The 26,222-nt window shown below is 41.5% G+C and overlaps 2 protein-coding genes and 1 long non-coding RNA gene across 4 annotated transcripts in view; 2 read left to right on the top strand and 1 right to left on the bottom strand.

The window, feature by feature from the left end:
* SMC4 (structural maintenance of chromosomes 4) overlaps positions 1-805 on the top strand; it is a 39,576-nt gene extending 38,771 nt beyond the window's left edge. For both annotated transcript variants that reach the window (XM_061452627.1, XM_061452628.1), the window contains exon 24: positions 516-805. In XM_061452627.1, coding sequence (XP_061308611.1) covers positions 516-704 — 189 coding nt within the window. In that variant the 3' untranslated portion in view covers positions 705-805. The remainder of the gene's footprint in view (positions 1-515) is intronic.
* A 1,522-nt stretch (positions 806-2,327) lies between these two features.
* TRIM59 (tripartite motif containing 59) lies at positions 2,328-10,228 on the bottom strand. The gene is made up of 2 exons (XM_061452641.1): positions 10,111-10,228; positions 2,328-5,481 (listed from the first exon to the last, which is right to left on the bottom strand). Exon 2 carries the CDS (start codon positions 5,476-5,478, stop codon positions 4,255-4,257), a length of 1,224 nt encoding a protein of 407 aa, XP_061308625.1. The 5' UTR covers positions 5,479-5,481; positions 10,111-10,228; the 3' UTR covers positions 2,328-4,254.
* Positions 10,229-10,472: 244 nt separating this feature from the next.
* On the top strand, positions 10,473-22,122 carry LOC133268870 (uncharacterized). The gene is made up of 2 exons (XR_009743196.1): positions 10,473-10,842; positions 21,524-22,122. It is a non-coding gene; the product is annotated as an uncharacterized LOC133268870 (long non-coding RNA).
* Positions 22,123-26,222: the final 4,100 nt, after the last annotated feature.

Here is a 26,222-nt window from a genome sequence, read left to right as displayed (position 1 = left end):
AAGGGAGAGTGTCACGAGGATGGAGCCAGGCTCTACTCAGTGGCAAACAATGATAGGACAAGGGGTAATGGGTACAAACGGGAACACAAGAGGTTCCACTTAAACTTGAGAAGAAACTTCTTCTCAGTGAGGGTGACGGAACACTGGAACAGGCTGCCCAGGGAGGTTGTGGAGTCTCCTTCCCTGGAGACATTCAAAACCCGCCTGGACACATTCCTGTGTAACATTATCTAGGTGTTCCTGCTCCGGCAGGGGGATTGGACTAGATGATCTTTCGAGGTCCCTTCCAATCTCTAGCATACTGTGATACTGTAAATCACAGCCTCATGCTGACTGCCATGCTGGGAGTGTGCTGTGCACAGGCAGAAAACAGAGCAGGAACTGTCACCATCACGATTTGTTGAGTGACGCACTTGTAGCTATGTATTCCTTAGTTCCTAAGATGTGAACATAGGGATCATATGGGAATGCAGTTTTGAAAAACTATGGGCTGACACAAACAAATTCTGTTTCAGGAGCAAACGAAAAATGCACAGTTCATCGTCATCTCCCTGCGGAACAACATGTTTGAGATTGCAGACAGGTTAATTGGAATTTATAAGACTCATAATACGACGAAAAGCGTGGCAACTAACCCAAAAGATATTGCAGCTAAAGGACTAGATGAACTGAAGGCTGTTGGCTCCGATACAGCTGAAACGTAGAGTGCACTTGCATTCCCATTGCTGCTGTTTCATGTAATATACTTTTTCATTTGAAATTAATTTTATTCTATGCTTGAGCTTTTTAATCAACCAGCCTCAATAAATTTGATTTTTTTTGTAATTATGAAGTCTATATATTATAATCCTAGATTTTCTGTTTTAGTCAGTTCATCAAATTATTTCCTAAATTATGTATTCAGATGCATCTTAATACTCCAGGTATAGGTTTTATGTCGATGCTTGGGTTCCACATTTAGTTTTAAATGCCTTTTTTTCCATGTGTTTATTAGAAATTGCTTTTAAATGTCATCAGTGTCCTGTAACATTTTATGGTATGAGTTCCAGTAAGTCAGGTCAGTATATGTACCATTTACATGTGTATAATGTCGTATGTCCTGCTGCATGGTTTGGGAAACAGACAGTTGTAGCCATCTTGTAGCAACTTGTTTCAGTTTAGGAAGCTGCCCTTCTGTTACTTTCCTCTCCCCTGCCCCAGGCCAGGGCATGCGCTTGGGATGAAGTATGGGGGGTTGTGTTTTTTTGTGTTGTTTCACGTTTGTTTGGGTTTTTTGGGGGGTTGGGGGTGCATTATTCTGAGCTTTTTGTGGGTTGTTGTTGGCGGGTTTTTTTCATACTTTTAGAACTGACACTGTGTGGTTTACTCCAAACCCTATGCCAGTGTGGCATACTTGTGCTGGACTTCTCCCTGAACTAGGAGCATCTGTCTGATGTTGGTGTGCTTCCTGAGGTGGGGAATCATGCAGAACTGACCCAAACCCAGGGATGAGACAGCTTCAGCCTAGCCCCAGAGGTCTAGCCAACTGGGAGCAGATCTGGAACAGGGGAGGGGGTCCTACTGGAATAATTACCTATAATCCGTAGAGATATGCTTTCCATGTAATGTTCAACATTAAGATTTATCAAATTATCACCTTAGCAGGAGGTGACTGGGCTGTTACATTTGGGCCTGTTGTTCACAAACTGCAGCAATAGTCACACACATGATACTGGATGAGAAAAATAGGCATGCAGGCCACATTGCTTCTGCAGTCCCCCTCCAGCTGTGCAGTTTTGGCTTTCCTGTCTCAGGATGAAGCTAGTAAGTGTTGCAGTGCAGCTTCAGGATCAGCAGATGGGCAAGACCAGCCAAGAACAAAAAGGAATGGATCAAGAAGCAGCTCTTTCAAAGAGCAGCAGCACAGTAACCCACTACAAGTAGAAACAAACCACATCCCAGGTTTGAAGGGCACAAACCCCTCAAGCCTCAAAACACAGTAAAAAGATTTGATTTTTCTCAATAAACTTTGTCTCTCTCTGAAACTCAGCACAGTGGATGGAACAGACCAGAGCTTGGCTGTGCAATGCTTAGCAGGCTAGGCTTACAGGAAAATGAGTCACTGCACCCAGGACTTGCAGAAAAACAGGTAAATGGACCTGTGGTGGGCACACAGTGAGTGACTGTGCGATGCACAGAGTAGGGACTCACTGCCAAAAATAAAAAAGGATCATTTGGAGACTGTTGCTGAACATTCCTGTGTAAGCAGGACTTGCTGCTCTGTCTTCTCTCACCGGGTCAGTGCTCTTCAGGATCAGACGGAAGGAAATGGAGGTGTTAGCCAAGCCTACTGTAAGAATACATTTTATTTGTATGTAAATTTATTAAAAGTACTACACATACTAAATGTTTAAATCAGTGGTAAAGGCATTTTATAAATTCCTGTAGTCTTGAAAAATAAAATTGCATTATAAACTGTTAAGTTTTTAAAAGTCAGGAAAATAACAGGAAGGCAAGTAGAAAGTGATGCTTCACAGGGCACAGGACCACCACTCAGCACCAGGCTTTGCCAGCCACATGTGTCCAGTGACAGCTTTCCAGCAGGGCTTAAGGCAGAAAAACTCTCAAGTTTACTGGGAAGGTGATTTGGCAACATTTATGTGGGCCCACGATACACTTACCCACCCTTCCAAATCCTGACTGCTGGCATTAATGGGATTTGTCTCTCAGATTCTAAAAGATAACAACCAGAGGGCACTTCCCTGAGCACTGCTGGCTCTGGCTTTGATCAAAACCAAACCTGCCGAGCTGCTGGGAAGGGACCTATGCCACCACTGCATCACTGACTCAGTGTTTTATCAATACCATGATGTTATGATCTCAATATCCTTACTAGGATATTTATTTAGGCTTAAGGAATGCATCTGAATCAACTGTGCACTCAGCTCTCCAGGAAGCCTGGCAGCAATGGGTAGGTTGCAGGAGCCCAGCAGCATCTGCTGGTTGCAGTAAGTTTTGGTTTGATACACCAACCAGTTAGCAGCTAGCCTTTAGAATTCAACCACTACTTAAACAACTTCTATTTAAAATTACACAACAGCCAAGGAGCCCTACCATGCTAGAATATACTATTAATTTTGTAAAGTCAAATACAATTAGACATGGTGAATAATCATTTTTGGGTTTTTATAAAATCATTAGTGATACATGTTCTGCTGCTGTCACTGCAGCACTTCGAAGCTGTCCCAGTACTTGCTGTAATCAGCCTGTTAATAACCAAAGGCCAAAGCTATTTTTCCCTTGCGCCTTTGCTCCAGAACACAAGTTAGGCTGGAGAACCTCAGCAAAAGCAGCAAACAGGATTAGTGAGCATTTTGCTGTGGAAGAAAAGACACATGTTTCGTCTGTGTGAATGTAAAGATCTTCTATTTGTGCTGAAAAGTAGAATATAAATTTACACACTGTCAAGTTGTTTAAGAGCTCTGGACAATGTCTGAAGTCCTTACACCACTGAGTTCGCTGAGACTTTTGCTGCTTACTACAGTAAGTCTCTATTTTCACCACATCTGAAATGATTTAACACAAAGCTGGGGCTCATTTTTGAGAGTGGTGAGAGGTTCCTACCAGCCTGAGCAAAGACGTGATTTGTGCGCAGCTGGCACTAAAGAACTGCAGTATTTCACCGGAAGTTCTATTGATACTGCTCTGTAAAGAGGCACAAACCATCTGAAAGACACAGAGTTATTCTGCACAGGTTAAAAAAAACTCAAACCAAAGATGAAATCATGTTCTTCACCAATAACCAGGAACAAAGAAAATGAAGCCCTGGGCCACGAATACATGCTTTAATGACCATGGGTGTGTCACTTAAAACATATCCAGAGACTGCTCAGTAAAACACAAAACAGGAGTTTTACACCTACCAGAGCCAGCGGCTAAGGTCTCCTTCTAACATTTAGCCTTGCAGTGCTTTTATTAAAAAAAAAAAAAAAAGCAAGCTGGTAGATTTTCAAGGAGCTCTTACAAATAGGACTCAGAATTATGGTCTGTAAGCCAATCAGCTCTTCGCAGTCATTGTTTCTGAGTACCTTCCAGTTCAAACAAACACCTACCAACCTACTGTAACGTGTCAGCGGAAGCCTTTTCTGTTGCAAACCTTCAGAGTTAAGAGTTACTGAAGAGGAAATCTATACAATACAGAAAAAAGGAAGGATATGGAACTATAAAGTAAAAGTGTAAAGCTTTAACAAACCAACTTCTAAGTTATTGAGATAGTCAAAAGAAACAGTTCTCCCTAAAATTTCCTATCAGTAAATTAAACATATGGTCCAGCACATCCGCTGTATTCTGCAAACAAGTGACAAAATCTCGATAAATAAGCAGCAGGAATTCTGAAATATAAGTGCGAATATCTTCAATTACAACTGACAACACTGGCCTGTGAAATGAAAACAGAGTTACCACTGTCATCATCATCAAGAGCAGCAGGACTGCAAAAGGATTTACTGGCTGGAGGAGTTCTGAGTCTCTTCCTTCCTTTCCACTGCCTTTGCTGCATAATTTCTCTTTTGGAACCAGTTTTATTTCTGGATTGAGGATCTTGTTGATCTGACCAATTTTGGTTTGGGACCACACATCTTTCAACAGGTGCCCAATCCTGGGATGAATCTCCACAGGTTTAACATCTGGGAGTTCCTTCTGTTTCAGAGCTTTTATACGCTGATGCAGACCATTCACCTTCTCAAGAAAAATAAGTGGGGACTCTTCTTTTTTAATAGAGGTATGCAGGGACATTAATTCAAGCTGTTCTTCCCTTATTTTCTTCAGCTTCTCAATGAGAGGCTCATACTCTTCTAAAATGTGCGCGTTCATTTCATCCAGTGCTGTCAGCAGAGCCTGTTTTTTGTGCTCCAATATCTCACCAAGTTTCTTAAAATACTGTACTACTGCTTTTCTATCATCCTGGACAATGCTTTCGCACTGAGACTTCTGTTCTTTCAGCTTTTCAATAAGCAGGCAGACATCAGTCCAGTGTTTATCAGTCAGCTGCTCAAGAAGTTTTACAAAAGTCTCCTTTTCTTTTGTGTAGGCACTCTGAAGGTCATCGATGGGATGACCATTGTGTTTACCTATCGTAAGGCAATGGCCACACACCAATTTTCTATCCAAAAGGCAGTAAACGTTCAGCGGTTGCCTGTAGTGTTCACTGCAGGTTGCAACATCAGAGTGATCCTCCTGTTGGCATTTTTCAATAATAGCCTTCAGTGCAAAGTTGATAGGCAACGATTCTGTACCATCAGCAGGAATTTCCACAATGCTCCTGCAGTTCGGGCACTTCAGAGAAATTCTCAGAGGTCTCCAGATGGAAAAGTTGCTCGACAGCTGAATGACATTTTCCAGACAATTTCTACAGAATGTGTGGGAACAGGGCAGAACACGTGGATCTTCAAATATGCTGTAGCAAATAGAACATGTTAGTTCTTCCTCAAAGTGATGCATGTCCTACAAAAGAAAAACAAAAAAGAACGAACAGTTTAATCTCTTTACAATCAATTCATTTTAATCATTTTATTAACCTAAGCACATCAACGTGACATTTGATGACAAATAACCTGACCTATATTAGCATTTTATTGGGGGGGAAGGAGGGGAAGGGGGGTAATAGACAATAAAAAGAACAAAAATGAGCAATTGTTCAAAGATTTCAGCAAACTGTCATCAGCGCTTGCAATGTGACTAGACAGTGTTCCCCCTTATCCAACTTCTCCCTTGAAGTCAGGAAAAGCAGCAATCTGCTACTAGGTATTTTTAACAGTGAGAAATAGTAGAAGAGAGTGATAAAAGTTAGAACTAAAGTGTCTAAATAACATAAGAATTCTGAAAGTTTTCTCCCATTGTGAGTAACATTTTCAGTGTCAAAACAGAATGATAAGTACAGAAAGTTGTTTTTCTCCCCTAACTTTTCTCAAATGTTACACTTTTGTAATAAAGTCAGTTTGATTTATCAGAATCCACCCCTAGCACCTCCACTCTGGCACAAACCAGAGTCTAACTTAGTGGTCCTTAAACACAATACCCCTAACAGTAATTAGACTTATGGTGTTATTCCTGGGTTACTTTAATCACAAACTAAGAAACTCACTCATTTTCCCCCCTTTGCAATGTTGCCCTGTTTTATTTCGCCAGCTTTGTGAAGTCACACTGTAAAGTCACAAATAATAACTCCAATGCCAGTTTCCATAATAAATCATAATTTTGTTTTATATTGTTAGAAAAATAGGGAAATTAGTACGTACTTCCTTTGTGTCACAGTTTCCTGTCCCCTTTGTTGGTTCTAGTCAACAAAGAAATTGTCCAAGCATTTAGTATCAAAGACTCGATTTAGGGCCTACCTCTAAATCTGAAAACAATAATATGCAGCTTGGACAGCTGTAAGAGATGCTGACGAACCTCTGATTCAGTCAGGTGTATTGCAGGAGGCTGCTGTATTCTGGTGTGCCTCTTAATCTTTTTAATGCAGTAGCAGGTTTTTGCATTGATCTATCAGTTTCTCATTGATACTGAGACTAACAAAGTTTGATTTGAAGCGAATCTACTTAAAAGCAACTGAATTCTTAATTATACTCTTCTTTGAAAGTAAAAGCTTAAACTGCATTTAGAATTATGAAAACTAATAAGGATTAAATTTGCCACTAACTAATAAACAATTTTCAGTAAAACAATTAAGCAGCATTGTGCTTACCAAAGGTACAGAGCTAACCTGCTGGAAGTTGGAAGCCAAATAGTCAGACCCTGGTTTCTGGAGAGTTAAATCACCTCTGAACAGAGAAACCTACTGTGCTTGTACCGAAGTAAGCGTGGTTTATCTCACTTGATCGAGATAGGCTGGTACACCCAAAAGTGAAAGTGTTCAACTCTGCAAGTCTGATCAGGCTGTTTTGCCTTGTAAAACCAGACTGAACAACAATAACATCATCATCTAATGGCCATCATCACCCAAAACATCCAGTTCAATCACAGGAGGTATCTGTATTTTGTTTCGTCAACTTCATATCGAAAACACATTTTGATTAATTCAGCTTTAAAAAAAATTCAAAATACAAATAATCTATCCATGACACTTCAGGTCATTTTTTTCAGCTAATCAGAACTAAATGTTGGATCACTCATTTGAACTCCACTTTTTAAAGAGATCTTGACAACAGCTGGAAGAAAATCTGCTAGAGAGACATATAATTCTCAAGAACTGCCCTTTAAAAGAGGAATGATCAAGTGTCTTAACATTTATAACTTGTGTATTCTAGTTAAAGAGGATTAATATCAAGTATGACAGATGTTTAACAAAAGACAATCACAACACTTGGATACTCCATCTACCTCTGTACCACACTGCTCTTACTATAGACCATGTGGTATTTCTCTTCTTACTGGGGGCACAGGCCTTTACTTTCCAGCCTGTCCATTCAGCCACTGTGGCAACACTAGGTTCTTTAGGTCTATACATTAATAGCTTCACATTTTTAAGTGATACTCTTGACACTGAAACTGAAGAAATGTGTCAATAATGAACAGAAGCTGAACAACCAAGCTACTTCAGTATCCAAGATAAATTATTTTTTGAGAGTTAATTCTCAGAGGAAATACATTTAAAGGTTTTATTTATATATATATGCACATGTATTTGTACACATATATAAAGTTATGAATTTTAGGGAATGTCACTAAAAACAGGAAAAAAAAAGGTTAAATTTTTGTTCATGGTAAAAAAGGAGCTCAGTAGGTGTTCTCAATTTATTTCTTTTTTTTATGTATAGAATTAATATAGATTAAAAAAAACAAACCAAACCAAAAAACTCTAGGTTTAAAATCACTAATTTTTCCTATTCTAGAGCTGTAGTTCTCTTCAAAGAAACTGTTGCAGGAAGGAAATTTTCTTTCTGAAGAACACACATCCAGCTTATTTGAGCTACGTAAAGGGCAAGATAAAATTAATCTTAAAAAAATTATTTTAACCGCAAAGGAGTTGCTTGCTATCAAAAAAAACAAAGAAGCAACTTCATAAATTTTTTCTTAGCTCTGCTATGAATCACCTCGACCTCTGCAGGAGGGACATGCTGCCCGCTCCAAAGCTGTCAGGTTTTTTTAAGTTCTAGAAAACTGCTCCAGATGTGCATCAGGGAAGCCAAAGGTAGAAATCACAAAATTCAGTTTCATCGCACACTGGTAGCAGCATGTAGGAAATGGTCAGCATGCAAACAACAGTGGGAATATATCAGTAGGCATCTAACAGAGAGAGACTGGAACAGCAACAAAAAAAGAACAGACACAACATCACAGAGTTAAGCAAAGAGAAAGAAAAGTAGTTTTCCAAGAAAACATAAAAAAGGAAAGAAAAAAAAGAAAAAAAAAGAGAACAGGAAGCTGGTAAATGCTTTCCTAATGCTTTCCTGCACAGAGCAGCTACTTGTCCTTAAATGTTCCAGACAGCTGTGGTAGCAAACATGCGCGTCCATGTGTGTATGCACATTTCTAGTGAGAGTCACTCCGCATAAGCAAGTTACAAACTAGAAGGTATCTTAAAAATTCAAAAGCGTAATTGGGTCAGTATCACGGTGAGATTCAGAAGACTTCCAGCAACAGAAGGCTGATAAAGTGGCTGTCATTTTATCCTCCTCTAATTAGGAATACTGTAGACAAGGTGGAAACATCTAACAGAGTATACCTGTGTTACAGCTTACCTGCTAAAGCTTTCAGTTAAGCAGACAAAAGTAACACAGAATATTCCTTAACAATGCTGCATTCCTCACTTAGCCATCAGGATGCTGCTCCCCCAGCTAACTATGCAAGATGGTGTTTGAAAACAATTCTAAGTATGATACAGCATATGTCAGTGTTTAGGTAAATAACTACCTGCTTTATGGCAAAAGCCTGGAGGATTAAAAGGTGAATTTGACACTTGATAACAGTTGTGACAGCCTATACCAGCAGTTAGAAGGGACTGCCAGGCTCCTCACTCCTCCTTCATGCCACTCTCGGGAAAGAAAACATCTGCTCTTTCCTGAAGACATTGTAAGATTGACCTGACTTTCAATACTGTACTTAAACTAAATCCATGTCAGAAATGCTGTCTCTCCAACCCACTGAGGTCCACAAAGTCCTCCCGTAGCACTGCCATAGGAGCTCAAGTTAATACTGTGCAAAAATAAGAGATTAAATGACATTGTGAACAGTGTTTTCCATTTATAAGTCACCTTCATGGTAAGGGGTGACAGAACTTTTTTTAAAAAAACAGAAAGCCGAGGTGCAGCTCCAGTATTTGTCAGTGCACCAAAAGGAACAGACCCTGTCACACAGCCAGCAGGTTTGTGGGTTGTAACAAGCCAGGCACCAGAAATCAGAAACAACAGCTAGACCTTACACTTTTCTATTCCAGATTGTTTCAGCTGCACTGCTTTACTTCACGCCACAAATAGTCCACATGATGAGCAGCATGTCTAGCTTCCCCAGCAAACTGACTTGTCAGGTCCTTTCCATATATCCCTCTACTGGCTCCTTGGCTGCCACTATAATAAGCTTACACAAGTTACCACATTCAAAAAAAACCCCAAATATAGTACTCTATCCTTTCCATACCTGTATTCTATTGCCAAGATTTGCTCTCCATCCCTTATCACTTGAACTCTGTCAAAGCTTCTGGTCTTAAGCACTGATCTGTCATATGCCTCTTTGCATTAGGCAGCGAAGAAAGAAGGAAGGTAGCACCATTCATAAAACGGTTTGAGTTGGATGGGACCTTAAAGCTCATCCAGTTCCAATCCCTCTGCCACAGGCAAGGGCACCTTCCACTAGACCAGGTTGCTCCAAGCCCCATCCAACCTGGCCTTGAACACTGCCAGGGATCAGGCACGCCAGGGGGTGGCAGAGGGTCCCCACGCCCGCGGGGCGGGCCCCTCAGCACTGCCCAGCCGAGCAGGCTAGAGAAGGCTGGCTGGAAGCGGTCGTTCCGGACACCACTGCTCGCAGGGCGTTTTCACCTCAGGAGGCCGCGCGAGCGGAAACGCTTCACGAAACACCTCCTGCCGGGGTGTACAACCGGAGCCCCAGCTGCCCTACTCCCACCCTGCAGCCTACCTGGCCGCTCCGTCCGCCGCCTCCTCGGCTAAGCCCCGCTCCGCACGCCAGCGCAGGGACACCAGCATAAAGCCGCTATTCCGCCCTCCTCACGGGGAGCCGACAGGCTCTGTACCGACGACTTCAAACCGCCGCCTCGCTCAGCGGGCCCGCGCCCGGCCGCTCTCCACAGCCCCGCCGAGAGGCGCATGCGCGGGAGCAGCCGACGCCCGCGCTGTTCGAAAGTAAACGGCAGCGGGGCGGGGAGCCGCGTTCAAACGGGGCAGGGGACCGCTAACGGCCGCCCTGCGGGCACCTTCCCGCGGCAGGCGGGCCCGGGGCGGCTGTGAAACAGGAGAGTCGAGCAGAGCCCCTCAGGCGTTGTTTTCCAGCTGTAGCTGAAGGAAATGGCGCTTTGTGTATCCCAGATTCGGCTGAACGCTCAAGGCAGAGAGAAAGGCAGACACAGCAGGAAAGAGGTACACTGCTACTCAGGAATTATACACTTGGTGCCGCCATCATCCTCAGTAGCAAAAGGCGAGGCATTAAAGTGGAAAAACGTTGGCCTACAGCTGTGTGCTCTGCTCTTCTGTGCCATTAGTGCAATGAATATCTTACCAGACTTATTCTTCTGCACAATATGAAGGGAACTTCACCCTGAAGCTAGAAAACAAGAGACAAAAAACCCTGACGGCTGCTTCAGGGGGAGCAGGAACAGGCTTTCTGCCAACTACTAAATAAAAGTTAATGCATGTAAGTGGTAATGTTCGGTTTCAATTTAAGCATATTCACCCACTTCATCTGTTGAAAACAAGGTATTTTACATGAAACTGTAATGTGTGGGGTTTGTTCATCAAGAAGTTTGGGGAGAGGGAGGCCCTCTGTGGCTGTCATTATGTGAAACAACACTCCTTTTTGACGCTGTTGTACTCTGTAAGTAATGGGGGGGTGGTCAGTTGTATTGTTGCACAGGATTGTGAGAGAGAAAAGGGGGCTGGGTGGCTCAAAGTGGTGTCTTGTTGCAACGCTTGAGGGGAGGGGGGCTGCGACGGTGAGGAGGCTGGCAGTGGACGCTTCTCGAAGCCTCTGGGAGCTTCTTGAAACTTCCCGTAACTTCCTGGTAATGAGACCGCCTGCAACAAAGGGAACCAATGGGGAAGAGCCATGTCAACATCTGAGTGAGGAGGGGCGACAGGATTGGCTGGGACCTTGAACCGAAAAAGATAAAGGACCACCTCCCGGGGACCGCGTGTGCGCGTCTTGGGCGGAGCGGAGGACGCCCTGGCGCATCCAGCGCATCCAGCGCTGTTTTATCTGCTATCGCTTACTCAGTTTAATAAAATTTATATTTTAAACCAAAATTGGCTACAATATTGATAACGAGTTGGTGCCGTGACTCGGATGGAGAAATTCTGACTGGACTCACATTCTGGGGAGGGGGGCGCCCCACTTTCAGGAGTGGCCCCCTGTTTGGGGTTCATTCTGTCAGCTTCTCCACCAAAGAACCCAAAATTCGATAGCAGATAAAAGATGAAGCCGGCAACCCCTTAATTTTGTGCACGCAGCCCGAACGAAGAGGACAGAAACGAGGATGTGAGTATATTGCGAAGCTGAGATCTGTTCGGTTGGGATCCCGGTGTGTGCATGAGTGAGACGTCCAAGTGCAGACGAAGCGAGTGTGGACCTCTTAGCAGTGCGGTTCCCATCTCCCGCGAGGGACTGGGCCACAAGGAGAGGGCATACGAAAGACTGAGTGAAACAAGGCACACCGGAAGATGGGACAGAAAGAGAGTAAGGGTTCTGATCCCACGGGAGGTTCTAAGGAGAGATTAAAGTTACCTCAGATACCTCCAGATAGTCCTTTAGGTTTAATGATTAAGTATTGGAATGATTATCTCTCTAGGAAAGGGAAAGACAGGGCAAAAATGATACATTATTGTATGGAAGTATGGGGGGGTAAACAGATTAGGACTGATCACCTATATTGGCCAGTATATGGGTCTTTTGAAAATTGGATATGTCAGGCCCTGAATATCTATGTCAATTCGAAAGAGCCTTTTGATTTGGAAGAAAATGAATATTCCCAGTTGTGGATAGGATCAGAGACTAGAGCCAATCTATACCCCTTAAAAGAAAAAGGGGGACGAAAAAAGACTAGGCCAGAGGAGGAGGTTCCCATGTCGCCCCCACCATATATACCTCCTCCTCCTCTACCTCAGCCTTCGCCCCCACCCGAGACTCCCTCTAACGTTCCAAGTGCTCCGTGTGAGGACCCGGAGGCACCCCCAGATACTTTTGAGACCGAGGGACCGGTCACACGAAGTAAAAGCAAGAAACATACTGAAGCCCCACTGTACCCTTTAAGGGAAATATCAGTGGGAGGGGCACACCCAGAAATGGGATATGTTTCAATACCCTTGAATTCAGCAGATGCTAGGGAATTTAAGAAAGAAATGGGGACTTTGCTGGAAGATCCCTTGGGGGTGTCAGAGTGGATCAATTCCTAGGGCCTAATATATATACCTGGGAGGAGTTGCAGGTGATACTGGGGATTTTGTTTACAGCCAAGGAGAGGGATATGATCAGGAGAGCCGGTATGAGAATATGGGACCAACAACACCAACAGGGTCCCGCAGCTGATACAAAATGGCCTCTACAGAGACCTAATTGAAATAACCAAAATGAAATACACAGGGGTCATATGCAAGATCTGAGGACTATAATAATCCAAGGTATAAGAGACTCGGTCCCCAGAGGCCAGAATATCAATAAGGCTTTTAGCAAACATCAGAAAAAGGATGAAACTCCCACAGAATGGCTGGAGCGTTTGCGAAAGAGTTTCCAGCTATATTCAGGAGTAGACCCCGACACGCCAGTTGGGCAAGCATTAATTAAGGCCCAATTTGTAGCTAGTTCATGGAAAAAATTGGAAAAGTTAGATGATTGGCAGTCTAGAAGGCTTGATGAATTAGTGAGAGAGGCTCAGAAGGTATATGTAAGACGAGAAGAAGAGGCAAATAAGAGACAGACCAGAGTGTTAGAAGAAACCCATAGGAGACACACACGAATGTTGGTGGCGGCTGTTAGAGAGGGACAAAAGGAATTTGGAAGGGGAATATCCGGGAGGAAGCCTGAGTATAAGCAGGATCGAGGATTCAAAGGCCCTCCCAGAAAAGGAGAGAAGGAACAACTGATATGTTTCTATTGCAGGGGTAAAGGCCACATGAGACGTGAGTGTAGGAAGCGTATAGCTGATGAGAAAATGTGGAAGGAGGACTGAGGAGGTCAGGGGCTCTATTTGCTGGGGACTCGAGAGACCAAAGAGCCCTTGATAAAACTTAAAAGTGGGTCCCCAGCAACAAGAAATTGAGTTCCTCGTGGACTCAGGGGCAGAGCGATCAACCGTTCAAAGACTTCCTTGGGGCTGTAAAAAATCTTCAGAAGTTGACAAATTCTAGGGGCAAAAGGGGAACCCTTTGGGTGCCTGTAATTAAAGACATAATGTTTGAAACAAGTTCTAAAATTGGGGTGGGGTCATTGTTACTCGTACCTGAGGCAGACTACAATCTTTTGGGAAGAGATTTAATGGTAGAATTAGGAATTAGTCTAGAAGTTCAAAATGAGGAACTGCAAGTAAAATTATGTCCCCTTTGATTAGTAGACCGAGAGAAGATAAATCCGAAAGTATGGTATAATCCTGATACAGTAGGAAAATTGGATATCAAACCCTTTTCGGTAATAATTAGAGATCCGGATAAACCTGTCAGGAACAAACAGTATTCTCTCTTGGAAGAGGGACGATGGGGGTTGAAACCTGAAATAGATCGTTTACTCGAAAAGGGACTGTTGGAGCCCTGTATGTCCCCTTTTAATACTTCAATCTTACCTGTGAAAAAGGCAGATGGAAAATACAGGTTGGTTCACGACTTGAGAGAAATAAATAAAAGAACAGTTTCTAGATTCCCTGTAGCAGCAAATCATATACAATCCTGAGCAAAATAAATCCCAAAGACTGTTGGTATAGTGTAATAGATCTAAAAGATGCATTTTGGGCTTGTCCCTTACAGGAGGATTGTAGAGATTTTTTTGCTTTTGAATGGGAAGACCCTGAGACACATAGGAAGCAGCAATTAAGGTGGACAGTTCTCCCTCAGGGCTTCACAGAATCCCTTAACTTATTTGGACAAGCCTTAGAGCAGATATTACAAAAATACGAAAAGGGGAGTAGTGTGACATTAATACAATATGTTGATGATCTGTTATTAGTGGGAGCACAAGAGGAGGATGTTCGGTGAGAGAGTATTTATTAAATTTTTTAAGTTTACAAGGGTTGAAAGTATCTGAATCAAAATTACAGTTTGTGGAAGAGGAAGTAAAATATCTGGGACACTGGCTCAGCAAAGGAACAAAGAAACCAGATCCAGAGAGAGTTACTGGTATATTATTTCTAAAAGCCCCAACTACTAAGAGACAGGTACAGCAATTGCTTGGCTTACTTGGTTATTGTAGGCAATGGATAGAAGACTATAGTAAAAAGGTTAAGTTTTTATGGGCAAAATTAACCAAGGATGGCCTATTAAAATGGACCGAATCAGATGAGGCTCAGTTACAGGAACTGAAAGAGGATTTAGTTAATGCACCTGTCCTAAGTTTACCTGATCTAAAAAGACCTTTTTATTTGTTTGTAAACGTAGATGAGGGTACCGGGTATGGGGTTTTGGTGCAGGATTGGGCCGGACGGAAAAAACCTATAGGATATCTATCAAAATTGTTAGATCCAGTCAGTAGAGGGTGGCCGACAAGCTTACAAGCCGTGGTGGCCACTGCGCTTCTAGTAGCAGAAGCCAGAAAAATCACATTCAGGGGGGAATTAAAGGTATTATCACCCCACAACATTCGGGGAGTACTACGGCAGAAGGCTGACAAATGGATTACTGATACTAGGCTCCTCAAATACGAAGGATTTCTAGTTTCTTCTCCTAAATTGGAATTAGAAAGCACGAGCCTCCAAAACCCCGCTCAATTTTTATATGGGGAACTGGCTCAAGAATTATCACATGACTGTATACGTGATATAGAGGAACAAGTAAAAATACACTCAGATTTGGAGGAAGAAGAATTAATAGGAGGCGAAAAATTCTTTGTAGATGGTTCTTCAAGAGTGATAGAAAGGAAAAGGAAGTCAGGATATGCCATTATAAATGGGAAAAACTTTAGTGTTGTGCAGTCGGGACCCCTGAACCCCAGTTGGTCCGCGCAGGCATGTGAGCTGTATGCAGTATTACAGGCCTTAAAACTATTGAAGAATAGATGGGCCACAATATATACAGACTCTAGATATGCATATGGTGTAGTACATACTTTTGGAAAAATTTGGGAGGAAAGAGGATTGATAAATTCTCAAGGAAAAGGCTTAATTCATGAAGAGCTAATAATTCAAATCCTCCAGGCCCTGAGAGAACCTGAAAGCATTGCAGTAGTCCATATAAAAGGACACCAAAAAGGAACAACCTTTGAGATAAGAGGAAACAATTTAGCAGACATGGAGGCAAAACGGGCAGCTCTGGGGGTTGTAAAAATAATGCCAAACTCCTCTATGGAGTCTGAAAAAAACGATGCACATAAATTTATTCAAGTAGAAAAATTGACTAAAATGGGTCTAGAAGAACAACAAGGAAAATGGAAATAAGAAGATTGGAGACAAGTTGTCTCAAAGACTTTAGCTCGCCAAATTATGGTGAGAATACATGAAAAAACACATTGGGGAACCCAAGCCCTTTTCGACCAATTTGCCCTGCATTATATGTGTATAGGAATATATGATATAGCAAAGGAAATAGTAAGATCCTGTTTAACTTGTCAAAGGGTAAACAAACAACATCAACGAAAAACAATTCCAGGAGGTCACGAATTAGCTGTAAGACCCTTTTCACGAATACAGATTGATTTTACTGAAATGCCTAAGAGTGGTAACTACAAATACCTCTTAGTGATGGTAGATCATCTAACCCATTTTGTAGAGGCATTTCCCACCTCCCAGGCAACGACACGAACTGTGGTAAAAATTCTTTTAGAACTTATAATTCCAAGATACAGAATCGTTGAAGCCATAGACTCAGACAAAGGCCCACATTTTACTTCAAAGGTAATTAGGGAAACAATGAATCAACCAGGCATAAAGTGGGAGTATCACACCCCTTGGCATCCTCAAAGCTCAGGATGGGTGGAAAGAATGAACGGAGAAATCAAGAAACAATTAACTAAAATCATGATAGAAACAAAACTCTCCTGGGCTAAATGTCTACCACTAGCTTTGTTAAACATCAGAACACAACCCAGGTCTGATTTGGGAGTTTCTCCCTTTGAAATCTTATATGGTATGCCTTATAATATGGAAATGCCAGTTGAACATCCAATAATTGAAGACATAATGTTGAGACCATACCTAATTCATCTAACCAAACGAAGAGAGGAGTTACGTAAACGAGGTATGATATCTCAACAACCTCCGTTAAATATGCACATTCATTCTATAAAACCAGGGGATAAGGTACTAATTAAAACTTGGAAGGAATCCCCACTAATCCCTCGTTGGGAAGGACCCTATCTTGTTTTACTCACCATAGAAACCGCCATCCGGACGGCAGAGAAGGGTTGGACTCATGTGAGCCGTGTAAAAGGACCTATCAGAGACTCAGACCAGTCTTGCGAAGTTGTGAGCCCACCTGGAGATCTGAAAGTCACCCTCAAGAAGGTTTAAATGGACATAAAGGGGACTGGGATATGTAATAACAATAATAACACTTTAAGATTGGTGTGAAATCGGTTGTCTGTAAGAGTGCCAAGAACGGTGGTAATCGAATACATTAAGTTATATATATATAAATAGAATATATCAAAATATTACTCCAAAAGGAACCAGGTAAGGGAACTGTGTGAACGGAGGCAAACACCAGAAATAGCACTCCCTCTCCTGAAGACTACCCCTGCTGCCGAGAAGATGTTATCCCTCGTGGCTTGAAGCAACCGAGTCGACGAACAAGGTAGAGAGGTAAAATACTGTGGAGAACTGACTCTTGTCATTAGAGCTATACGGGAGTACTGGAAGAACCGCCTCAATGCCCAAAGGGACTTGAAAGTCCCTTATAAAAAGTATATCCAAGGTTCTAATTGGAGGGATAATACTGGTATAATTGATCCAAAAATATTAACAACAAAAAAATGGAAAAGATTCCACCCTTTTTGGCACATCGTAGACATACTGCATATTCTATTTATAATATGTATACCACAAACATGGGCTAAGGGAATGAACTACCAACCCCACCAACCGTTTAAGTGGACCTTACTCCAATTTGAGGACCAACAGGTTATCGCAACCCAAATAACACCGGGAGAACCAAGCTTTAATGCTACCCTATGTCAGCTTGTCCCAAGACCCCGATGCTGGGAATACCTGGGATTTTGTATGTGCCCTAGTTCGAATCCTGGAAAGGGATATTGTAACTACCCTAATCAATATTACTGCAGTTATTGGGGTTGTGAGACTATAGCCCCTGGTTGGATACCGGGTAGTGGTATAGACAGGTACCTAAAGGTTCAGTGGGGTCCATATGGGTGCAGACCACCACAAGGGTGGGGAGGACGTGGAAATTGCAAATACCTCTTCTTAAATGTCACCAGCCCTGAAGACGTAGGATGGTTAATTGGAAGAGTGTGGGGAGTGAGGTATACGGAACCAGGGACAGATAAGGGTGGTTTAATTCTCATAAAAAACGAAGTGGTCCCAAATGATCCACTGCCAGTAGGCCCTAACCAGATACTAACTGATGATTTGGCTGAAGGAACAATGGATAGTACAACAAGAATTCCTAAAATAGACAATATAACGATAACTCCTGAAATGAAGATTACTCGAGTCACCCAAACTCCTGATGAAACCCTTGGGAATAACCCAACCCCTAACGAAACCCCTGAAATTAATCCCCTTTGGAAGTTAATGCATGCTAGTTACTTGGTGTTGAACAAAACCAATCCAAATCTCACGGAACACTGTTGGTTGTGTTATGGGGTGAAATCACCCTTTTATGAGGCTGTTGGAGTAACTAAGAAACCTAAATGCCTAAATGGTACTAATCCGGCACAGTGTATGTGGGGCACAGAAAAAAAACAGGAATCACCTTAACCCAAGTGATGGGAAAAGGCCTGTGTATAGGAAAAATTCCAGAGCACAAAAAGAGGTTATGTGCCAATTCTGATAAAATAGGGTCAAAAAGACCTGAGAAACCTGCAAAATGGTTAGTACCAGCTGATAACACCAAGTGGGTTTGCTCCGCTATAGGAGTTACACCTTGCCTGTCGTTAAAACATTTTAATGAATCCTCAGACTTTTGTATTCAAGTAACAATAGTCCCTAAAATTTTTATCACCCTGAGAACTTTATTTACGATGCATACATTACTCAGGGATACCACCTGACTAAACGATAGCCATTGACGGCATTAACAATAGCCACTTTAATGATCTTGGGGGGCGTGGGAGTAGGCATAGGAGTAACCTCATTGATACAACAAAGCCAAGAATTTAAAGCACTGAGGATAGCAGTAGACGAAGACCTGGTAAGAATTGAACAATCAATAACGGCCTTAGAAAAATCCATTAGATCGCTGTCAGAAGTGGTCTTACAAAACCGAAGAGGACTAGATTTACTATTTACAACAAGGAGGCGTATGTGCAGCACTTAAGGAAAAGTGCTGTGTATACACAGACCACACAGTGGTGGTACGGGATACTATGACCAAATTACGAGAAGGATTGGAAAAAAGATGAACGAGAAGCACAACGCAGCTGGTATGAATCTTGATTTAGTCAATCCTCCTGGCTTACAACCTTACTGTCAACAATAGCAGGTCCCCTGATACCAATTATATTGGGATTAACATTTGGACTATGTATTTTTAATAAAATATTAGAAATTGCACGAGGTAGACTCAAAGCAGCTCACCTAATGCTGATAGGAACGAAATACGAACCTGTAGAACAAGAAAATTCATTGCTGTTAAGCCAAGATGTGTTACAACGATTTGATGAACAAAAATGATGAAAAGAAAAAGGGGGGAATTGTAATGTGTGGGGTTTGTTCATCAAGAAGTTTGGGGAGAGGGAGGCTCTCTGTGGCTGTCCTTATGTGAAACAATACTCCTTTTTGACTCTGTAACTGTTGTACTCTGTAAGTAATGAGGGGGTGGTCAGTTGTATTGTTGCACAGGATTGTGAGAGAGAAAAGGGGGCTGGGTGGCTCGAAGTGGTGTCTTGTTGCAATGCTTGAGGGGAGGGGGCTCCGACGGTGAGGAGGCTGGCAGTGGACACTGCTCGAGCTTCTCGAAACTTCCCAAAACTTCCTGGTAATGAGATCCCTGCAACAAAGGGAGCCAATGGGGAAGAGCCATGTCAACATCTGAGTGAGGAGGGGCGACAGGATTGGCTGGGACCTTGAACCGAAAAAGATAAAGGACCATCTCCCGGGGACCACGTGTGCGCGTCTTGGGCGGAGCGGAGGACTCCTTGGCACACCCATTGCTGTTTTATCTGCTATCGCTTACTCAGTTTAATAAAATTTATACTTTAAACCAAAATTGGCTACAATATTGATAACAAAACTACAACCAACACTGCAGTAGGAAGAAGTGGATGAGCACCGTGATCACTGTGACACTGGTAAATTTCAGGATTTTATAAGGTAAATTTCCCAGTGTGGTGGACTTTCCTTCTATTCCAGATTATGCCATATTTATTTACAATTCACCAAAGTAAATTAAAACTATAAAGTTATTACCAGATGTTACATTCACAGTTACTTTAAAAGAGAACTTAATGTTGTGATGTGTATCATAATATATCATTATTTAGAAGTTACCTAAACATCTGTCCTGAAACTGGTATTTAGAGGACCTTACAGAGTTATCTGGGGAACATTTGGAATTATGTTCCAGATAATAAAAAAACGCTCTACCGCTAACCATCACAGTTCAGCTGATAGGCACAAAGTTCTCAGTACCGTATTCAGCTGTAACTGGTCTTTCCTGTGCGAAGCCATTATAATAGTAGTCTTACCTTCATATATTCTGATGTCAGTTACACCACTTTAGCTCTGCATGTCTAACAACCTTAACTGAAACTTTTTTATGCTAGTTGAAGTTTTTCAATTTAACAAGTTGAAATAGTGCTTTTTATTACTGCATTTCCACTTGTGGCAGTAAAGATGCTGCCATCTAGGTCCAGCTTACTCAAAATGTGTTTTGAAACAGTACAACTAGCCAGACATCACACAGCAAGGGATTTATCCAGTAAAAAACATGTAGATTAGAAAGTGTCAGTAAAATTCCTGTTTTGCCATAAAAGTGTTTCAAGATGTTGAAAATCAATTCTTTACTTAAATCAAAACCCATGGTTTGGAGAAATATTAGGTTCTTCCTGACTTGAGAACAGGACTTGGATGTCCTAAAGGTGTTCTTCAGAAGAAGGTAATGTCCTTCCCAAAAGAGATGCAGTAGCAAAGGGGGGGGGAAGGGGGGGAATTCTAGATCTTAGCTCTAGAATTAGAGATAATTTAATTCTAAAATTAATTCCAAAGTAATAGATATGGTTTATTAAATAGTTTCAGTTGAGCTTTGTCTTAGATTTTTGAAATCTAAAATAATTAATAGAGATTGAAACAGCAAGGACTTATTCCTCTGACTTTATTTCCATGCTGAGGCAATTCTGCATGTTGGTAACGTTACAGTAGGATTGAGAGAGTGTTTTACATACTTGTTTTGCAAATGCATAGTCCAAACATAGCGTATTTCTTTCTCCAGCTGTGCTGCTTCATTAAATATTCCATTTGACTATTCCGTATGCCCCACAGTAGAAGTTTCGCTAACAGCATTCATTTGCTTTATTCATACACTAGTTATTATTTTCCTATTTTGCTGTGTAAATAATGACTACATCTTACATTGTTAATTTTACAGTTTGGGGTAGAGAAATTCCTCCTTTACTTTTCACAACCACCTTACAGCTTCATCCTTTCAAGCCAGAAGGCTGCCTTACTTTAGAGCTTAGCCTTTAAAACTTAGGTTTTAAAAGTTGCTTGCTCTGTCAAAACCATTCTTTAAATCATGATGTTACTATTAATTACAGGTGGACAGATCTCTGCCTGTCCTGCTCATCCTGCCTGCTGATGGCAAGACCAGAATCCAACAGACCCTTGTTTCTGCAGATTGGTTGATCTGTGAATTGCTTACTTTCCCCCCTGCTTCTACTTCTAACTCAGCCAGCAGGTTCACAACTTGAGCCAATCTGCACCTGTCAGATGGCCTCATCCATCTCACTTGTGCTCAAGCAGCCACAGGGGCTCATTAAAAACTAACCCAGAAAATAACTTCTGTTTCAGAGACTGGATCAATTGGCTGAAGGATCATGCTACATACTGGATCATTATACCAGATGGGTCATTACTAAACCACCTGCTGTGGGTATGTCAAGATGATGAGAGCACATTTTATAAAATGTCAGAAATGGACAGAATGTGTGCATTCACTGACAGATCAGTAACCCACTTTCTATTACAGTAAATAAAATGTTTGAGATGACATTTCTATTTGAACAAGGTAATACACTAAGCCAGATACACAGATCTTCACATCCAGAAGTTTGGTCTGCCCAATTTGTAGAAGGGGCTGCAACCACGTGGATGTTCCATTGTAGCATTATGTTAACTGCGTCACAGTAGCAAATCTTTGCAAACAAAATTTTGGGAATAAGTACCTTCTAATATAATCCTGTATCTGGCAGAAATTGCAACGACAAGAAATGAGCCAGCATTCAATCTGCAGAGCTGAAAGATTACAATGTCCTCATGCCAGAGTGAGCCTTAAAACATCAGCTTAATAGAGAGCCCCCTTCTGACTGCATTTGTAGGGTCTGTGCAGGAATAACCTGATAAAAAATGTTTCTGCAATTTAAGCAAAATATAAAAATCCTAACAAGCAATATGTGTTGAAGATGTGTAGCTTGTGCAAAACAGGTATCCCACAAGTCTACTAACATAAAAGATATTGCAACATAGCTATTATTGGTGTCTCACTACAGATCAGGTAACCTGCAACACACTTCAGAGGTTCACCCTATTAAGACAATTTGCATGTCTATATTCATACAATTCTAGAAAGCCATCATGTGGGAAAACACAGAGAGAAGCAGCACCTAAAAAATGAAAATGCCATAGAGCCAAGATAAATGCATAAACAGCTCAAGTTTTGTAACTGAACATATTATTAGAACAAGTTAGTAAAAAGTATTTTAGGTGAGGAAAGGCATCTTCAGGTCCACATTACAATAATCTGAAAACTAAAGCTTCAGTTCCACCACCAAAGTCTAATTGCTGGCTGGTTGCACACTTGTGGTTCATTAGAAATACTTCGTCATAGGTAGTAGAAAAAGGAGTATGAACTGTGTGGAGTAAGCGAAGGAGTCCAAACCCGTGACAGATTCCAAACAGCTTAAATGAGAAAGAGGTAAATTTGGCATAGAGTTAAGGGTAAAAAACCCAAAACGCAACCAAACATTTAAAGGTTGTAAAAAGGGAAGTAACAGTAGGATAGAACAAGATTTTACTGTATTGCAGTATTACTCAAGCAAGAGATTTAACCCATAGTACCTATGTACAGAACATCACTGGTTGCATGGATAGCAACCTAACAAAAAACTCTGAAGCTGACAAAGCACTCGGATTTTTTTGCCTTAATTTTAATCCTGAAGGAATTACTGTGGTTATTGGTTCCTCTCATCATTTTCATGTATTTGAGATAACCATATTTTTCAGACTACCAGTCTGTAGCTGTCTAGTATTGGGCTACTCCCTTACCTCCCCACCCTAAGCTCACAAAGGTCTAAATGTTTCCTGTTTCTTGAAAGATGCTTCTCTGGCTCACTAGCACTTTAATTTTTGTGGCGGTGGATGGGAATGTATTGATAATTTTACTCCAGGAAATATACTAAAGACACTGCAGCAACAGAGAAGACCACCTAGTAAACCACAGTGCCTGAAAGGGCCCAAATGCCACAGGCACTCAACCTGGGATACTTTTGTTTCTGGGCTACATGCACTACATATGACAAAACGAAAAAAAAATGAGTTTTAATCCTTTCCCTTCTACTAACCCTTAACACACAGTAAAAGTGATAGGGAAAAAGCTACAGAAACGGAGACAAGGAAGCTTTTGACAAATAGATAACTGATGTCCAGAGTAAGAACCTATGTTGGTTTATACCATTTATTTTTATGTATTTAAAAGAATTAAGCAGCAACATTTAATCTGAAAAACTGCCATTTTAGGAAGGACATACTTGCTTCACATTGTAACCTGGTGTTGCAGATATGAAGTCTGACCACCGCCCATCTACCTTTCCATCAAATTACAAAACTTTTGTAATGCTTTTACCAATAGCTGGCATAAAGTTTCCCACATTACTGGTTTTATAGTAAAAGTAGCTTTCAGTGTTGTTTTATAGCGATTTAAAAGTATACTAAAAGTATTTACAGATGACAGCTTTAATGACAGCTTGCAGAAAACTTTTCCTCAGCCCTGGAGCACACCAAAGCAGCAGAGTAAACACAGGATCCCCATTTCAAGGTATTTCCAAGCAAGAATAAGGATTCCTTTATAGAAATTAGGTTTCCAGACATTCTTATGTAGGTATTGAGGTAGTATTTACTTTTTCAATTTATTTTGTGTGTCTTCTGAGTTTTACTCTGGCAGTAGCTAAAAGTTACTATTAGGAAGCGTTTGTAAACTTTACACATTTTCTGCTACTAAGTTTCCTTTCATAAAGTCTATTTGATCCAGATGCAGGACTTCTGTAATTGTTTCCAGCCTTGTGACCAGCATTTCTGCCAGTAATTTGGTGACATGCAGAGTTGAGGAAATATTTACAGTTAAAAGTGGCAAAGAGTCTACAAGTATTAATACAAAGACATTCTTACTTAGAAAGCAGCAATTTGGTAATTTATGCAACAATGTGTGTTAGTTTTAAGAAATACATGTATTTCTTCACTTTCAAGCAGAAAGTCAGTCACACTCCCCTTCCTTACCTGCACACCCACTGTTTTCCTTCGGCTTTTGAATTTATGTAAGAGAAGAGCCCTGGTTACACAGAAGTCATCAGTTTCTCATATTCAGGTCTGGGTAAGTTCCAGGGCAGCTACTTGGTCCAACAATGCTGCTTTTTGGAATAAAAATCCACCTGGAATACCTTGTATTATGGATTCATTTTTGTCCCAGAATGTTTTAAAGATACTTTTCTAGGTATCCGCTATCCTAAGTTCAACTGAAAAGCTTATTTTCTACTTCAGCATACTGAAAGAGTAGGTTTGACAATCTATCAAAGAGCAGTGTTCTGCTACCAAACTGCCCGAGTACACTCGATGTCACAGCTGTCATTTTAAAAGGGAAACATCTGAGTTGCTTCCAATGAAGACCTAATTCCACTGCTTAGTAACATCAGAGGCTAAAATTTACTCATCTTCATATGTAGGCAGAAAACTTGGTGACTTCCACTGCAGCAGCATTGTACTCCTAAGTAACTCTGCTTTCTTGAAGTTAATCTGATCAGTATTTCTGAAGTCTTTTAAGTTATTTGTTGGCATCCCAAGCAAGTCCCCTTTCCCCAACACTGTAACTACATTACCCCAAAATGCAACTTTGGGGAAAAAAGCCACTGGACAAACTAGCTTCAGTTTTGCTCCTGAAGAACTCAGAATACCGCCACCCTGTGTACACCAAAATGTTTAACCCTTCCAAACTAACAAACAATTGGATCTGCTGTGAAGCAGGTGATGAGAATTTTCCACACCAAAAAAACCCAGGCCAACAAAACCACCACCAACCATGTAAGAAAGTACAGGCTGCAGCTAGAACAGCATTAGCTTAAGGTAATTTGGTCGATGAGAAACTTAACATGAGCCGGCTTCAGTGTGTGCTCGCCGCCCAGAAAGCCAACCGTATCCTGGGCTGCATCAAGAGGAGCGTGACCAGCAGGTCGAAGGAGGTGATCCTGCCCCTCTACTCTGCTCTCGTGAGACCTCACCTGGAGTATTGTGTGCAGTTCTGGTGTCCTCAACATAAAAAGGACATGGAACTGTTGGAACAAGTCCAGAGGAGGGGCACAAGATTGATCAGGGGACTGGAGCACCTCCCATATGAAGACAGGCTGAGAAAGTTGGGGCTGTTCAGCCTGGAGAAGAGAAGGCTGCGTGGAGACCTCATAGCAGCCTTCCAGTTATCTGAAGGGGGCCTTATACAGATGCTGGGGAGGGACTCTTCATTAGGGACTGTAGTGATAGGACAAGGGGTAATGGGTTAAAACTTAAACAGGGGAAGTCTAGATTGGATATAACGAGGAAGTTTTTTACTGGTAGGGTGGTGAGGCACTGGAATAGGTTGCCCAGGGAGGTTGTGAATGCTCCATCCCTGGCGGTGTTCAAGGCCAGGTTGGACAGAGCCTTGGGTGACACAGTTTAAGTGTGAGGTGTCCCTGCCCATGGCAGGGGGGTTGAGAACTAAATGATCTTAAGGTCATTTCCAATCCTAACTATTATATGATTCTAATTATATCAAGGGAAGTGCCAAAACACCTTGCCGTAGTGTTTTGTGTTTGTTTTTGAAATACGGAAGTTGCAACGAACATCTGCTTTCCTCTTATCCCTAACAAGAAAGGATTCTAACAGTGAAGCTGTTTTCTACAGTACATCTTTCACAAAGATACTTTAGTGTTATGACAGTAATTGCAACTCCCTTAAAACTACCATTTTTACATCCTTTAAGGGTTCCCTACATTCTACATGAAAGCAGCCCTAATGTACTGAACACATACTATATAATTAGGTGAATTAGTTATTTCTTAATATTTATACCAAGCCAGTTATTTACCTCAAGCCTACATAACATACTGCAACACACATTGATACTTAGCAGGCAAAAAAAACCCACAAAAACTCAAGACAAGATTCAGAAGAGTGTCTGTCTTCAAATGATCTTTCACACCTTTTGATGAGAACTGGAGTGTATACACAAAGACACACCAAATACAAC

Source organism: Pezoporus flaviventris, unplaced genomic scaffold (genome assembly GCF_033815535.1).
Source record: "Pezoporus flaviventris isolate CSIRO_AGI_PZ_B2104156 unplaced genomic scaffold, CSIRO_AGI_Pfla_v1 ptg000013l, whole genome shotgun sequence".
In the NCBI taxonomy this organism is placed as follows: Eukaryota; Metazoa; Chordata; class Aves; order Psittaciformes; family Psittacidae; genus Pezoporus; species Pezoporus flaviventris.
The sequence above is the reverse complement of the archived record's forward strand: the minus strand, read 5'-3'. Positions and strand labels throughout refer to the sequence as shown.

What these genes read in the sequence shown, in the direction of transcription:
- TRIM59 (XM_061452641.1), bottom strand. Translation starts at nt 5,478, where the DNA reads ATGCATCACTTTGAGGAAGAACTAACATGTTCTATTTGCTACAGCATA.